Source organism: Salvelinus namaycush, chromosome 41 (assembly GCF_016432855.1).
Source record: "Salvelinus namaycush isolate Seneca chromosome 41, SaNama_1.0, whole genome shotgun sequence".
NCBI classification, from domain to species: Eukaryota; Metazoa; Chordata; class Actinopteri; order Salmoniformes; family Salmonidae; genus Salvelinus; species Salvelinus namaycush.
In genome coordinates, this window is record NC_052347.1 from 9171970 (window position 1) to 9187640 (window position 15671).

Here is a 15671-nt window from a genome sequence, read left to right on the forward strand (position 1 = left end):
CAAGGTGCTGCTCCTGAACTTAAGGTGCTGCTCCTGAACTCAAAGTGCTGCTCCTGAACTCAAAGTGCTGCTCCTGAACTCAAGGTGCTGCTCCTGAACTCAAGGTCCTGCTCCTGAACTTAAGGTGCTGCTCCTGAACTCAAGGTGCTGCTCCTGAACTCAAGGTGCTGCTCCTGAACTCAAGGTGCTGCTCCTGAACTCAAAGTGCTGCTCCTGAACTCAAGGTGCTGCTCCTGAACTCAAGGTGCTGCTCCTGAACTCAAGGTGCTGCTCCTGAACTCAAGGTGCTGCTCCTGAACTCAAAGTGCTGCTCCTGAACTCAAAGTGCTGCTCCTGAACTCAAAGTGCTGCTCCTGAACTCAAAGTGCTGCTCCTGAACTCATGGTCTCCTGGACTAATAAAGTCTGGTGGTTTTGAGGTTGTAAGATGCATGGTTGTGATTGTTTGGGTTTCTATTCTGACAATGACCATTTTTTCCCACCAAAGCATCCATTTGTTACAAGAAAGGTCTGGTCGTCTGTTGACATGAACTACCTCTGTCTTTGCTGACCTAGTAATAATTACAAAAGAGTAATGGAAGAACAGTAATTTTCACAAACACTATGACAAGCATTGTATGGTAAAAAACAGCAATATATTTTTCAGAGGGATGTGTTTCCTATGGTATTGTAGATCGTGGATAGTGTGATGCCAAGGATGCACTAATAATGCTCATGATCTAACATGGGCTGTGCTTCATCTACATTTTAAATCTGTTTATAAATGTAGATATTCATCATTTAGCTGGGAGTAAACTTAAACACTTACCACTTAAGAGGGGCTTGCCAACACTAGCCGACAAAGAAAAGATGACCAAAGACACCTCTTTAAAGAGTAAGTGAAGAAAGCCCCCTTTGAAGCTGTGACCATTCTCAGTGGACATTAATATTACATTACATTAGATGTGTTAGAACCCCCAACAGGCCCTCTGTGTAATTTCCCAATCACCAGCCAGCATGGAGGCAGAGTATCCTGAATAGTGTGAGGATGTTCAGAACAAGTCTAAGGTATCTGCAGTAACCCCCATGTTATTGAACTACTCAAAAATGCCATTAGGCAGTCCTAAAATAAATCCTTGTCATTGGTCATACATGAGGGCATTGGGTATTGGGGTCTGATCGGCAGTCCCATTTTGCTGTAGGTTTAAATACATTGTTGAACATGGTGTGTTGTTTTAATGTACTGTATAGGGAGGGATTCATGTTCATCTTTTTCGGATTACATTTTGCTGTAGGTTTAAATGTAGCTTACTAATAGCTGTACTATGACCCATCAGTGAGGCAGCCATAGGCCACAGCGCTGAAGCTCCCATCCCATCGCTAGCTGCTCCTGAGCCCCTGATTTCCACCTACCTGTCAACATGTCGGCTGGCTGGTAATGAACGGATCATTATTCCAGGAGGGGGCACGGAAGAAAAAAAGGGGTCTCTGTTTAAAGAATGATTAATTATTCGCCTGTCATGGCAGCACCAAGAACGCCTGAATTCATTAAAGTGAATAATAATAATTTCAGCTGTAGGAGAAAACTCATCTCGTAGGCATACCTTGAGGTACAGTAGCCTTGATGTTCAGGGTACCATATGCCTGTGACAACCAGGCAGCCGTTTCCTGAAAGATACTACCTTGTCCATACATTTCCGTACTCTACTTTGGTGGGTTTCGATATGAAGAGGAGAAAGTGGAAGCATTAACCAAAGAAAATGCTTATTCTACAGTTGATGTGTTGAAAACAAAAAACTAAGCTGCCTATTAGGAATGTTCATTCATTATTAGTATTTCCCTCAAAGCATGATTATTATGATATTTAAGGGTGCCTCAAATGTCTTTATGTATAGTTTTCCTCGGGGGAATTTCCCTAGATTAGTCTTTTTTTATCAGTTCAGTCTGAAGTTGAAAGGGGCAGAAAGAAATCAGTGTCAGCACAATTGTGTGAGATTGCCATGGATACAGGCATGCACAATCCTATAGGAGTTGACAGTGTAACAGCAAACTGCAAGTGTATAATCAGGTCCTTTTGCCACTGTGGGGAAATTAATTCAGTCAGATATAATGTATTCTGCCTCTTAAATTACAACAATCCCTTTTTTATGCTCCTATCTATTTTATCTACAACAGCAAAAATCCATGGACAGGCCACATGGTCGTCATACCTTCGTTTCCATGGAGATGTCATGCATATTGGCACCATATGTATTAGTTCCATCATGTGACATAAGGGCATCAGAATGGAAACCATCTGAGCCATATACAGAGCCTTCAGAAAGCGTTCACACCCCTTGACTTTTTCCACATGTTGTTGTGTTACAGCCTGAATTTAAAATGGATTACATTTATATTTTATTTGATATATTAATTACACTTTGTATGGTGTATCAATACACCCAGTCACTACAAAGATACAGGTGTCCTTCCTAACTCAGTTGACAAAGAGGAAAGAAACCGCTCAGGGATTTCACTATGAAATGTACTTTATGTCCTGAATACAAAGCGTTATGCTTAGGGCAAATCCAACACATCACTGAGTACCACTCTTCATATTTTCAAGCGTGGTGGAGGCTGCATTATGTTATGAGTATGTGTAACGGCTGTCGTAGTCGTTCTCCTCCTCAGACGAGGAGGAGCATGGATCGGACCAAGATGCGGATTGGTAAGTATTCATATTTTAATGGGAAAACAACAAACACTACAAAATACAACAACCAACAAACGTGACTAACCTGAAACAGTCCTGTGTGGCCCAAACACTGACACAGGAACAAACACCCACAAAACACAAGTGAAACCCTGGCTGCCTTAGTATGATTCTCAATCAGGGACAACGATTCACAGCTGTCTCTGATTGAGAATCATACCAGGCCGAACACAAAATCCCAACATAGAAAATCAAACCTAGACCAACCCACCCAACTCACGCCCTGACCAACTAAAACAAATACATGACAAAGGAAAACAGGTCAGGAAAGTGACAGAACCCCCCCCTTAAGGTGCGAACTCCGGGCGCACCAGCACAAAGTCTAGGGGAGGGTCTGGGTGGGCGTCTGTCCACGGTGGCGGCTCTGGCGCTGGTCGTGGTCCCCACCCCACCATAGTCAACCCCTGCTTCCGTGGCCTCCTCCCAATATTCACCCTCCATGTCAATCCCACTATTCCAAAGGGCAGTAACAGACTGAGGGGTAGCACCTGACTGAGGGGTAGCACCGGACTAAGGGGCAGCACCGGACTAAGGGGCAGCACCGGACTAAGGGGCAGCACCAGGATAAGGGGCAGCACCAGGATAAGGGGCAGCACCAGGATAAGGGGCAGCACCAGGATAAGGGGCAGCACCAGGATAAGGGGCAGCTCCGGACTGAGGGACGGCAGCTCCGGACTGAGGGACGGATCCTGGCTGGATGACTCTGGCGGATCCTGGCTGGCGGAAGGCTCTGGCGGATCCTGGCTGGCGGAAGGCTCTGGCGGATCCTGGCTGGCGGAAGGCTCTGGCGGATCCTGGCTGGCGGAAGGCTCTGGCGGATCCTGGCTGGCGGAAGGCTCTGGCGGATCCTGGCTGGCGGAAGGCTCTGGCGGATCCTGGCTGGCGGAAGGCTCCGGCGGATCCTGGCTGGCTGGCTCCGGCGGATCCTGGCTGGATGACGGCTCTGGCGGATCCTGGCTGGACGGCTCTGGCGGATCCTGGCTGGACGGCTCATGGCTGGCTGACGGATCTGGCTGCTCATGGCTGGCTGACGGATCTGGCTGCTCATGGCTGGCGGAAGGCTCTGGCTGATCCTGTCTGGCGGAAGGCTCTGGCTGATCCTGTCTGGCGGAAGGCTCTGGCTGATCCTGTCTGGCGGAAGGCTCTGGCTGATCCTGTCTGGCGGAAGGCTCTGGCTGATCCGGTCTGGCGGAAGGCTTTGGCTGCTCCTGTCTGGCGGAAGGCTCTAGCGGCTCCTGTCTGGCGGAAGGCTCTAGCGGCTCCTGTCTGGCGGATGGCTCTATAGGCTCATGGCAGACGGGCGGCTTTGCAGGCTCATGGCAGACGGGCGGCTTTGAAGGCTCAATACAGACGGGCAGTTCATGCGGCGCTTGGCAGACGGACAGTTCAGACAGCGTTGGGCAGACGGGCAGTTCAGGCGCCGTTGGACAGACGCGCAGTGCAGGCGGCGTTGAGCAGACGAGCAGTGCAGGCAGTTCAGACGGCACTGGGCAGGCAGGCAGCTCAGACGGCGCTGGACAGACGAGCAGTGCAGGCGGCGTTGGGCAGACGGACGACTCTGACCCGCTGAGGCGCACAGTAGGCCTGGTGCGTGGTGCCGGAACTGGTGGTACCGGACTGGAGACACGCACCTCAAGGCTAGTGCGGGGAGCAGGAACAGGGCACACTGGACTCTCGATGCGCACTATAGGCCTGGTGCGTGGTACCGGCACTGGTGGTACCGGGCTGAGGGCACGCACCTCAGGGCGAGTGCGGGGAGAAGGAACAGTGCGTACAGGGCTCTGAGGACGCACAGGAGGCTTGGTGCGTGGTGCCGGAACTGGAGGCACTGGGCTGGAGACACGCACCACAGGGAGAGTGCGTGGAGGAGGAACAGGGCTCTGGAAACGCACTGGAAGCCTGGTGCGTGGTGTCGGCACTGATGGTACAGGGCTGGGGTGGGAAGGTGGCGCCGGATATACCGTACCGTGAAGGAGTACACGCGCTCTTGAGCACCGAGCCTCCCCAACCCTACCAGGTTGAATGGTCCCCGTAGCCCTGCCAGTGCGGCGAGGTGGAATAGCCCGCACTGGGCTATGCAGGCGAACCGGGGACACCACCTGTAAGGCTGGTGCCATGTACGCCGGCCCGAGGAGACGTACTGGAGGCCAGATACGTTGGGCCGGCTTCATGGCACCCGGCTCGATGCCCAACCTAGCCCTCCCAGTGCGGCAAGGTGGAATAGCCCGCACTGGGCTAAGCACGCGTACTGGGGACACCGTGCGCTCCACCGCATAACACGGTGTCTGACCAGTACGACGCCCTCTCACTCCACGGTAAGCCCGGGGAGTTGGCTCGGGTATCCAACCCGGCTTCGCCACACTCCCCTTTAGCCCCCCCCCAAGAAATTTTTGGGTGAGCCTCTCGGGCTTCCAGCCTCTCTTACGTGCTGCCTCCTCAATCCACCGCTCCTGGGCTGTGGCTGCCTCCTTCTCCTCCCGAGAGCGGCGATTCTCTCCAACCTTTGCCCAGGGTCCTCTCCCCTCTAGGATTTCCTCCCATGTCCATTCCTCTTCTTTCCATTGCTGTTGTTCTTGCCTTCCTTCTCCAATCCGCTTGGTCCTGTTTTGGTGGGTGTTTCTGTAACGGCTGTCGTAGTCGTTCTCCTCCTCAGACGAGGAGGAGCATGGATCGGACCAAGATGCGGATTGGTAAGTATTCATATTTTAATGGGAAAACAACAAACACTACAAAATACAACAACCAACAAACGTGACTAACCTGAAACAGTCCTGTGTGGCCCAAACACTGACACAGGAACAAACACCCACAAAACACAAGTGAAACCCTGGCTGCCTTAGTATGATTCTCAATCAGGGACAACGATTCACAGCTGTCTCTGATTGAGAATCATACCAGGCCGAACACAAAATCCCAACATAGAAAATCAAACCTAGACCAACCCACCCAACTCACGCCCTGACCAACTAAAACAAATACATGACAAAGGAAAACAGGTCAGGAACGTGACAGTATGCTTGTAATCGGTAAAGACAAGGGAGTTTTTTGGGATAAAAATAAATAAATCGAATAGAACTAAGCACAGGCAAAGTCCTAGAGGAAAACCTGGTTCAGTCTGCTTTCCAAAAGACACTGGGAGACAAATTCACCTTTGAGCAGGACAATAACCTAAAACACAAGGCCAAATATACACTGGAGTTACTTACCAATATGAGATTGAATGTTCCTGAGTGGCCTAGTTACAGTTTTGACTTTAATCGGCTTGAAAATCTATGGCAAGACTTGAAGATTGCTGTCGAGCCATGTTCAACAACCAACTCAACAGAGCTTGTAGAATTTAAAAAAGAATCATGTGCAAATATTGTACAATCCTGGTGTGCATAGTTCTTAGAGACTTACCCAGAAAGACTGACAGCTGTAATCGCTGCCAAAGGTCATTCTAACATGTTTTGTCTCAGGGGTGTGAATACCTATGTAAATTAGATATTTCTGTATATCATTTGAAATACATTTGCAAAAATGTCTAAAAACATGTTTTCAGTTTGTCATTATGGGGTATTGTATGTAGATGGGTAAGAAAAAATATATTTAATCCATTTTGAATTTAGGCTGTAACACAACAAAATGTGGAATATGTCAAGGGCCATGAATACTTTCTGAAGGCACTGTATAGCATGCATGATCTGAAGCACTGGAAACCACGGACTCTTCTTGTATAAAAGAGGGGACTTTGTATTGTGAATGTCAAAGCCCTTCGAAAAAAATTCATAGCCGTGGTCTAATCATAACACAGTTCTTTCATAATCAATTAAAGGTCTGACGAGGGTTAATGAACATTTCAAAATTGGTCTTTGAAACAAAGGCCTCATTACTTGAATGTACTTGAAGTCTACGGCCATAACAATGGGAGAAAGCTTTCCCACTGGGCACAGACATCAGTGCGACGTCTAATTTTGATTTACATTTGGTTGAGTTATCGACTAACTTGAATTCAACGTGAAATAAACCAAAAATGTCATCCTGTCATTGGATTTAGGTTAAAAGTTAAGTGAAAAAAATACTAAATTCCCTTTCGTTGATGACTTTTTGCAAATCCAATCAGTTTTCCACGTTGATTCAATGTCATCACATTTGAGTTTTGGGGTTGAAGTGACTTGGAAACAACGTTGAATCAACCTGTTTTTGCTAAGTTGGTTGCTTAAAATCATATTGTACAATTACAAAAAAGCACAATATGCAGAGAAAAACATCAAGAAAAAACATATTATTTTTAATAGATACCTTGATATTGACACAAGTAAGCCTTTCACCATGCTAATGAGTCTCTTTCAATTGAATCCTCAATGCAGCAAGTGTTCAGTGTAATATAACATCAGATTGAAAACCCAGGAGGAGATGTTACTCAACACATTAACCTAATTACTTGTGCTGCCACCTCTTCAGAGCGCTACTCTCTCACAAGACACAGTTCACACACAGACAGTCCTCTTTGGCAGTCAATGTATGCCATGGGGTGTCATACATGGACATCAGCCTCACTAGATTAGATACCCTGCATAATTCACATCCAGTGGAATAGCCTGTCTAAGTGAGAGCTTCTGCTAGCGTAGTGTGCTTGCTTTACATGTGTGATAATGAGATTCATTCACCAGAACAACACTCTTCAGGCGCCTCAGCCCAAAGGGTTTCATTCCATTCCCATTCTATTGATGCTGTATTAGGTAAATTTGAAAATCTATTTGAATTAAACTATTTCCCTTGTTCTGATTGTGTCTTTTCTTTTTTTTACACCACTATAGCAACCCTGATTATGCTCTCTAGTCTCGTGGCTGAGGTTTCTTACTATTCTTGCTGAGGTACCATGCTACCATAAAAAGCCCTGTCAATTTCCTGACTTGATGTCTGTCTACTAAGCTGTACCCAGTGGGTTACCTAATTCCAAACAATCACACACTGTGTTGCTGACTGAGAGTATGTGCCTGCCAGTCAGTCTCAGCACTTGCGGCTTTAAGCACTTTAATGGCATTTCAGACTGGAGAACCTCAGTAATGTAAAGGTTGTTTTAGTCCCAGTGCTCTATGGAATGGCCCTGCTCCCAGCACAGTTACACACCCCACTCTCTGGGTTATTACCCCTCAGCCTGCATGGAGATGGGGTCAGCTCTTTAGCAGCACAACACCTGGGTGTCTCCCCTCACACACCTCCCTGCGCCTCTCCACATCTTCAACAGGGAGCTCACTGGGTGAAGCTGTTCACACTGATACAATAACCCGTCACATCTTCTCATGAAACAGCAAGATACTTCTCTGCCTGTGAGACTTTTTACAAGAGAACAGTCAGTGTGGGAATGAGTGTGAATACCTGCTCAAAGAAACCTGTGCTGTCATCCCACTTTATTGAATAAGGGTTCCAGTTAGCATAACTAAACAACACTACCTCTATTACAATACAGCACACACCTTAATAGTGACAAACTGCTCCTTCTGATTCTATAATGCCCACATTATACCAAACCAATAAAAAACAGTGTGTTGAATTCTAGTGGAATCACACACTGCTTTCACCCAATCCCTGGCCTTCTAAGGACACCTGAAAAGCTATGTCACACTAAATTACACATCCCTTTTGTGAGCCGACACAGTGGAGATTGAAGAGGTCCTTGTTGCTTCAACTTGATGTGACGGACTAAGAGAGATAGTGTTGTGCTTGGAGGAGGTGGGAGGGCCACTGACAAAGGAAGAGATTACCCAGAACCCACCTCTCCACTCATCTACACTCTCCAATCCACAGTGCTATTGTGTGAAAACGTATGGATCCTTCCCAATACTGTGAGGAGAGACAATGCCAATGTGTGTCCATGCAGCCCACCTGATTGCAGAACTGGGTCTCCAATCCCTTTGGTAATTCCTACCCAAGGGATGGGACAAAAATGCCAGCTCTTCACGCGAATACAAGCTACAAGCTTCAATTATCGGTGGAAGCTACACTCAGCTACACTCAAGAATCAAAGTGGAGGCTCTTGACCCAGAGCTGCCTGATCTACTTCAGTTTTTGACAAAAACAAAAAAACACACTGTTGCCATTTGCTTATGCCGTCAACATAAATCTAGTATTCCCATTATCATTCTCTCCAAGTTGAATTTGTCTGTCACACACAAACAAACAGCTTGTTTTTCATGTCAAACATTGACACTCCTTTTCAGCAGGAAAAATGCACTACCATAAGTAAACATGTCATTTTACTTCTCTCCAACAACAGACAGCATGCATTACAATCACTTCCAAACAAGCAAATGGGGAAAAGTCTGTCCATTGCCATTAGTGACTAAAGCCTAGCCTGTGTGATTGCAACCGGCAGTCTGAGACATGCAATGCATAATAAAATAATACATCCTGCATCATTCATGAGTGTGAGTGAGCGAGTGAGTGAGCGAGTGAGTGAATGAGTGAGTGAATTCTTGCTGGTCTGTGTAGATGTGTGCCTGCCTGTTTGAGAGAGACTAAAAAGAGAGGGATGAGAAAGAAAGAGCCAGTTGTAAGAGATGGAGAGCAGCGAAAGCCTTATACTACTATTAGTCAGCGGCGGTTGATGATGATAATTATCCCAGTGTGTTAAATGATTACTGAGGCTGTGAGTAATTGCTTCAGCAGCTCACAGGACTCTCCAAAATGGACTTCTTTCACAACTCTCTTATCTGGAGCAGCTAAATCAGGCGAGCCAGGAAGGCAAAGGGTGGTGGTGAATAAGCCTTTTGAATTTCACAGCTGCCTCACTACAACCACAAAGACCAATCGGAGACTGTTGGGCACTTCAATAGGACTCCAGCATAGAATTGATGAAAATGAAAATGTCAACGTTCTCTTGCGTGATAAGGTTTACTGTTAGTGGCTGTTTTGAAACATTGTGTGTATGTGTGTACAGAGTTAAAGATTGTGCATGATTCGTCTGATCACAGCAGTCAGACCCTCAGGATTCTGCAGATGGCATCCTGTTTATACCATCTCTGTATCTCAATCATGACCATACCCAATGCATTGCAGACCTTCACATAATAGACTATGCATCTTACCATTGGTTGTACTTTCCAATGTGTATCAAACTATTGTTGTAGTGGCTATTCTCTATGAAATGAGACATTGGATGGAAGAGGCCTACTTACGGAGACTGTTAGCAGGTACCCTGTTGGCTTGCATGTTGTCATAGTGCTGTCCATGCACACCAATGTCTTCTGAGTGTTCTCCTGGACCGGGCTGGCGCATCACCTGGGCTAGAGCCCTGACAAAAAACACAAACACCTCAATCAGCTGGTTCACTCAATAATAAAGCATGACATGGAAATCAAAATGGCTATGAAATCGAGCAAATTTACAGTAGCTCAAACGCTGTAAACCTCGATATTTATCTGACATTTATCGGAAATCCTTACAGGTCTTAATAATGTCTGAATAATGTAGATTAAATCAAATCAATTACTCTCATGCTTGTAGATGAACTACGAATTACCAATTAGCATATGCTTAAAAGGGTTTTCGTTTGATATGCACAGTACCATTTATGCTATATTGGGTTAGTGGGATCACCTTCCTTTGTGCATTGATAATATAGTTGAGAAATATGACAAATCACAATAGGGATCACAAGGCATGTTGAGACAAAGGCAGCCCACTGAGCACAGACGTCAGTTCAACGTCTAGTTTTGATTTACTTTTGGTTGAGTTGTCAACTAACATAAGTTCAACGTGAAATTAAAGTCATCACATTGAATCTTTTTGTTGAAATGACATGGAAACAACATTGAATCAACCAGTTTTTGGGGGAAGTGAACCTTAAGTTCGCTTCCCCCCAAAAAGAACAACGAATCTAATTAAAATGATGAAATCTAGGGCAGTGAGAATTAAAAACAATTGCAGGTGTAATGGAGTAAAAAAGTGGCTTTTAATGGCACCATGTTGGTAGATGACATCAAGGGAGATGAGAGCATGGCTCATCACACACTACTACCTCCAGCTCATCTGGTTTTACTAGGACATAGTGAGCATGGCTCATCACACACTACTACCTCCAGCACATCTGGTTTTACCAGGACATAGTGAGCATGGCTCATCACACACTACTATCTCCAGCACATCTGGTTTTACTAGGACATAGTGAGCATGGCTCATCACACACTACTACCTCCAGCACATCTGGTTTTACTAGGACATAGTGAGCATGGCTCATCACACACTACTATCTCCAGCACATCTGGTTTTACTAGGACATAGTGAGCATGGCTCATCACACACTACTACCTCCAGCACATCTGGTTTTACCAGGACATAGTGAGCATGGCTCATCACACACTACTACCTCCAGCACATCTGGTTTTACCAGGACATAGTGAGCATGGCTCATCACACACTACTACCTCCAGCACATCTGGTTTTACTAGGACATAGTGAGCATGGCTCATCACACACTACTATCTCCAGCACATCTGGTTTTACCAGGACATAGTGAGCATGGCTCATCACACACTACTATCTCCAGCACATCTGGTTTTACTAGGACATAGTGAGCATGGCTCATCACACACTACTATCTCCAGCACATCTGGTTTTACTAGGACATAGTGAGCATGGCTCATCACACACTACTATCTCCAGCACATCTGGTTTTACTAGGACATAGTGAGCATGGCTCATCACACACTACTATCTCCAGCACATCTGGTTTTACTAGGACATAGTGAGCATGGCTCATCACACACTACTATCTCCAGCACATCTGGTTTTACTAGGACATAGTGAGCATGGCTCATCACACACTACTACCTCCAGCTCATCTGGTTTTACCAGGACATAGTGAGCATGGCTCATCACACACTACTATCTCCAGCACATCTGGTTTTACTAGGACATAGTGAGCATGGCTCATCACACACTACTATCTCCAGCACATCTGGTTTTACTAGGACATAGTGAGCATGGCTCATCACACACTACTACCTCCAGCACATCTGGTTTTACTAGGACATAGTGAGCATGGCTCATCACACACTACTACCTCCAGCACATCTGGTTTTACCAGGACATAGTGAGCATGGCTCATCACACACTACTACCTCCAGCACATCTGGTTTTACCAGGACATAGTGAGCATGGCTCATCACACACTACTACCTCCAGCTCATCTGGTTTTACTAGGACATAGTGAGCATGGCTCATCACACACTACTACCTCCAGCACATCTGGTTTTACTAGGACATAGTGAGCATGGCTCATCACACACTACTATCTCCAGCACATCTGGTTTTACCAGGACATAGTGAGCATGGCTCAAGACATCAACGCAATTGGACAGGTATTCACAGTCCCTCACAAATAAAATATAGTAGGCTGCATAGGTATTGCCTATGATTGCCAATCAAATTGTGGTCAGTAGAACTGACTGAGCATGTATATTTATTCTATATTTTAACACTTCCCACTAGGCAAAAACTGATTGGATCATGAATCAATGTTGTTTCCATGTGTATGTGACCAATACAATTTGATTTGATTTCAACCAACAAATCTATGTGATGTGGGAAAATGACTGGATTTGAAAAAGGTCATCAAGGTAAGGAAACTTCGTATTTATTTCACCCAACTTTTAACCCGAAATGTTTTGTTGATTTTTGTTGTTGATTTCAACCAAATGTACATCGAAACTAGAAATTGAACTGACGTCTGTGTCCAGTGGGTTATCACCTATTTTAACAAAACAGCATCTTTAATGCATCGAAATATTTTAAGGAAACTTCTGACACCCAAATACAAGTTAAATTCCTGCATTCATTTAGGCTATCCAAAGTTGTTACTGCATTGCGCACAGGGACTGCTGATGTTGTTCACTGTTCACACACCTTGACATGTTTTCTCTGTGTGGACGGTGCGCCTTTTCAAGTCCAAGTTTTGTGAAAATCCCAACGAGGGCCATTATGGCAACAACTCCACATATTATATACACAATTAAGTTTGTCTTATCCTTTGTGGGGTCGTGAGTGGGGTCTTTTTTCTTAGGCGGGGGTCTGCCTGTCATCATCCACGGCGGGGTGTCATAGTTTTTGCAGGTTGTCTGGTCCAGCCGCGAGCTTGTAAACTCACAGCAGAATCTGAAGCCACAGGTCCCGCAGCAGTACAGGTAACTGCCCGTCTGGCACACAAACGGCGGATCCCACTGGCCCATCACATCGTAATAACCCCGGCACCTGTCCTCTGTATGCGGACTCTCCGAAACACTATTCTCTCTGTTCAATTTTGACTCGTTGGTACCCGTTGGTACCATAATAAAGCCGTCCAGCTTCTGCCCTGGCTCCCCCTCCGCGTCGCATACAAGAACTTTCACCAAAAAGTAGCCAAGCAACAACCCCGCGCTTCTCATCATGTGCGTCCCTTTGTTACTTTTCTTCTCCACTGTAGACGAAGGAAAGGCGATGACCAGGTATCATTACAAGCTTGTACGCATAATCCAAGAACATGAAACACAGCCATCCGCGATGATTATCATGATTACGCAACGCAACTTCTGTGCGTAATTGTCCGTCAGCGCACGGTGATGTTGTATGGCAATTTGTGTAAATGTTATATCTGTTCCAATTGCTTATAACAAACAAACTGATGAGCTCTTTACACTGATGCGACAACAACTATTTTACAGTTGCTACATGTATCTTGAATAGGTTTAAATCATTTCTCTGCGCTGCGCCACAGACATCCTCCGTTGACAGTCGGAGCCCTTGTTGGTAGTTCACTCCAGGCAGTGGGAATATTACCGAACCGATTACCGACAGAGTGGGAGAGTGGGGAAGAAAGAGGAGGTGGAGACACTTGTGGTAGGTGGGAGAGAGACAGGCAGAAAGAGAGAGATCTGGTGTATGCAATCTGTTGTTTTTATACAGAACAACATACTCATGCTCAGATTTCATTTTTTTCCCATAGTAGCCTACTGCAGGCTACAGAAAAAGATATACTGTATTCAGACAATACAATACTGTCCGAATTGTTTTTTCTTTATATGCCTATAAAGTCGCAGGGTGCATTGAAATGATAGAGTTGCAACGTTGCTGTTGTCTGTCAAGTCAAATGTGATTTCATGCATGTTGTATTTGACTGCTATTTGTGGCCAATATATTGCACCTTATTTGTATCATTATGTATTGTTCAATAGGCCACAGCTATGAAAAGAGCCTATAGCCCAAGCAAACAAGGTGTGATTAGTATTGGATGTGACCGTTGTCATTGCAGTGCTGTAACTGTATTGTCATTTGAGGTGCTAAAATATGCATAATCAATACAATTCGTCTGACTAATGCATTTGATTTGTATACCTGTACATTTTGGAATTTTGAATGTATATCCCTTGATTGCACCACACACAAAAGGGTGTGGTACATATCATTATTGCTGTAAGACTTTTACTGTGGGTGTTGAAACCTCTAACGCTCTAGCGCTTGATTATTGAGGACAACTCCCTAGTCAAAAAATCCTATAGGATTCCAATAGAAAAATGTAGAACCTATCCTATAGGATTTGATTCCTATAGAATCCTATAGGGGTCCATTTGGAGTGGTTCCAATAGTTGTTATTTTATTGGAATCCAATAGGAGTTGTTGACTAGGGAGATGTCCTCAACATTAAAGTGCTTCAGAGGTCTCAACACTCACAGTAAAAGTCCTAAATAAATAATTGCATGATCACGCTATTTTGTGTGTGGTACAATCAGGGGAGACAGTACATTCAGCATTTCAAAATCCAGTGGTGTAAAGTACTTAAGTAAAAATACTTTAAATACTTTCGTTGTTTTTGCTGGTATCTGTACTTTACTTTACTATTTATATTTTGGACAACTTTTACTTTTACTTCACTTCATTCCTAAAGAAAATAATGCACTTTTTACTTCATACATTTTCCCTGACACGCAAAAGTATTTGTTACATTTTGCATGCTTAGCAGGACAGGAAAATGGTCAAATTCACGGACTTATTAAGAGAACTGCCTCTGATCTGGCGAACTCACTAAACACAAGCTTAATTTGTAAATGATGTCTGAGTGTTGGAGTGTGCCCCTGGCTAACCGTAAATTGAAAAAAAAATACTAGAAAATGGTGCTGTCTGGTTTGCTTAACTCTTGTGTTGTCTTAAGGGTAAAAAATGACCCACCACTATGTTTAACAGCAGAGAAAACCCCCTAATGTCACGCCCTGACCATAGAGAGCTTTTTATGTCTCTATTTTGGTTTGGTCAGGGTGTGATTTGGGTGGGCATTCTATGTTCCTTTTTCTATGATTTCTATTTCTGTGTGTTTGGCCGGGTGTGGTTCTCAATCAGAGGCAGCTGTCTCTGATTGAGAACCATACTTAGGTAGCTTTTCCCCACCCATGCTTTGTGGGTAGTTGTTTTCTGTTTTGTGTTTCTGCACCTGACAGGACTGTTTCGTTTTCATTCATTCTCTTTGTTATTTTGTTAAGTGTTCAGTTTAAATAAAAATAACATGAACACTTACCACGCTGCGCTTTGGTCCAACTACTCTTCAACAGACGACCGTTACACCTAAAGGATATTTTTTAACTGGAAATTTGATGACTTTTCCTAGAGTGACCCCAACATGGGAAAAAGTGAAACATTGCCTTTGTTCATATTTCCATGAAAGCTGTACACCACCAGGATACAAAGATTGTCTTAGGGTAATTTTTGACCCAGCAGTTATAAAATCATTTACACGCCACAAAAACCACATACACACACACACACCCATACACACACACACACACACACACACACACACAATGAGAAATTGAGATGATGTGTGCTACTGATTGAACTCAGACAAAACTAAAACGTTCTTGTGCATGTGCAGCATCTCCCCTCCATGACCCCACACATGACTCAAGTTCACAGACAAAATAAAAACAATTTCA

At 44.8% G+C, this 15671-nt stretch overlaps 1 protein-coding gene across 1 annotated transcript in view; it reads right to left on the reverse strand.

The window, feature by feature from the left end:
• LOC120034033 (protein shisa-9B-like) overlaps window positions 1-13136 on the reverse strand; it is a 29291-nt gene extending 16155 nt beyond the window's left edge. The window contains exons 1-2 of the mRNA XM_038980425.1: window positions 12619-13136; window positions 9891-10006 (exon numbers count right to left, since the gene is read on the reverse strand). Of these exons, the coding sequence (XP_038836353.1) occupies window positions 9891-10006; window positions 12619-13136 (634 nt within the window). The remainder of the gene's footprint in view (window positions 1-9890; window positions 10007-12618) is intronic.
• Window positions 13137-15671: the final 2535 nt, after the last annotated feature.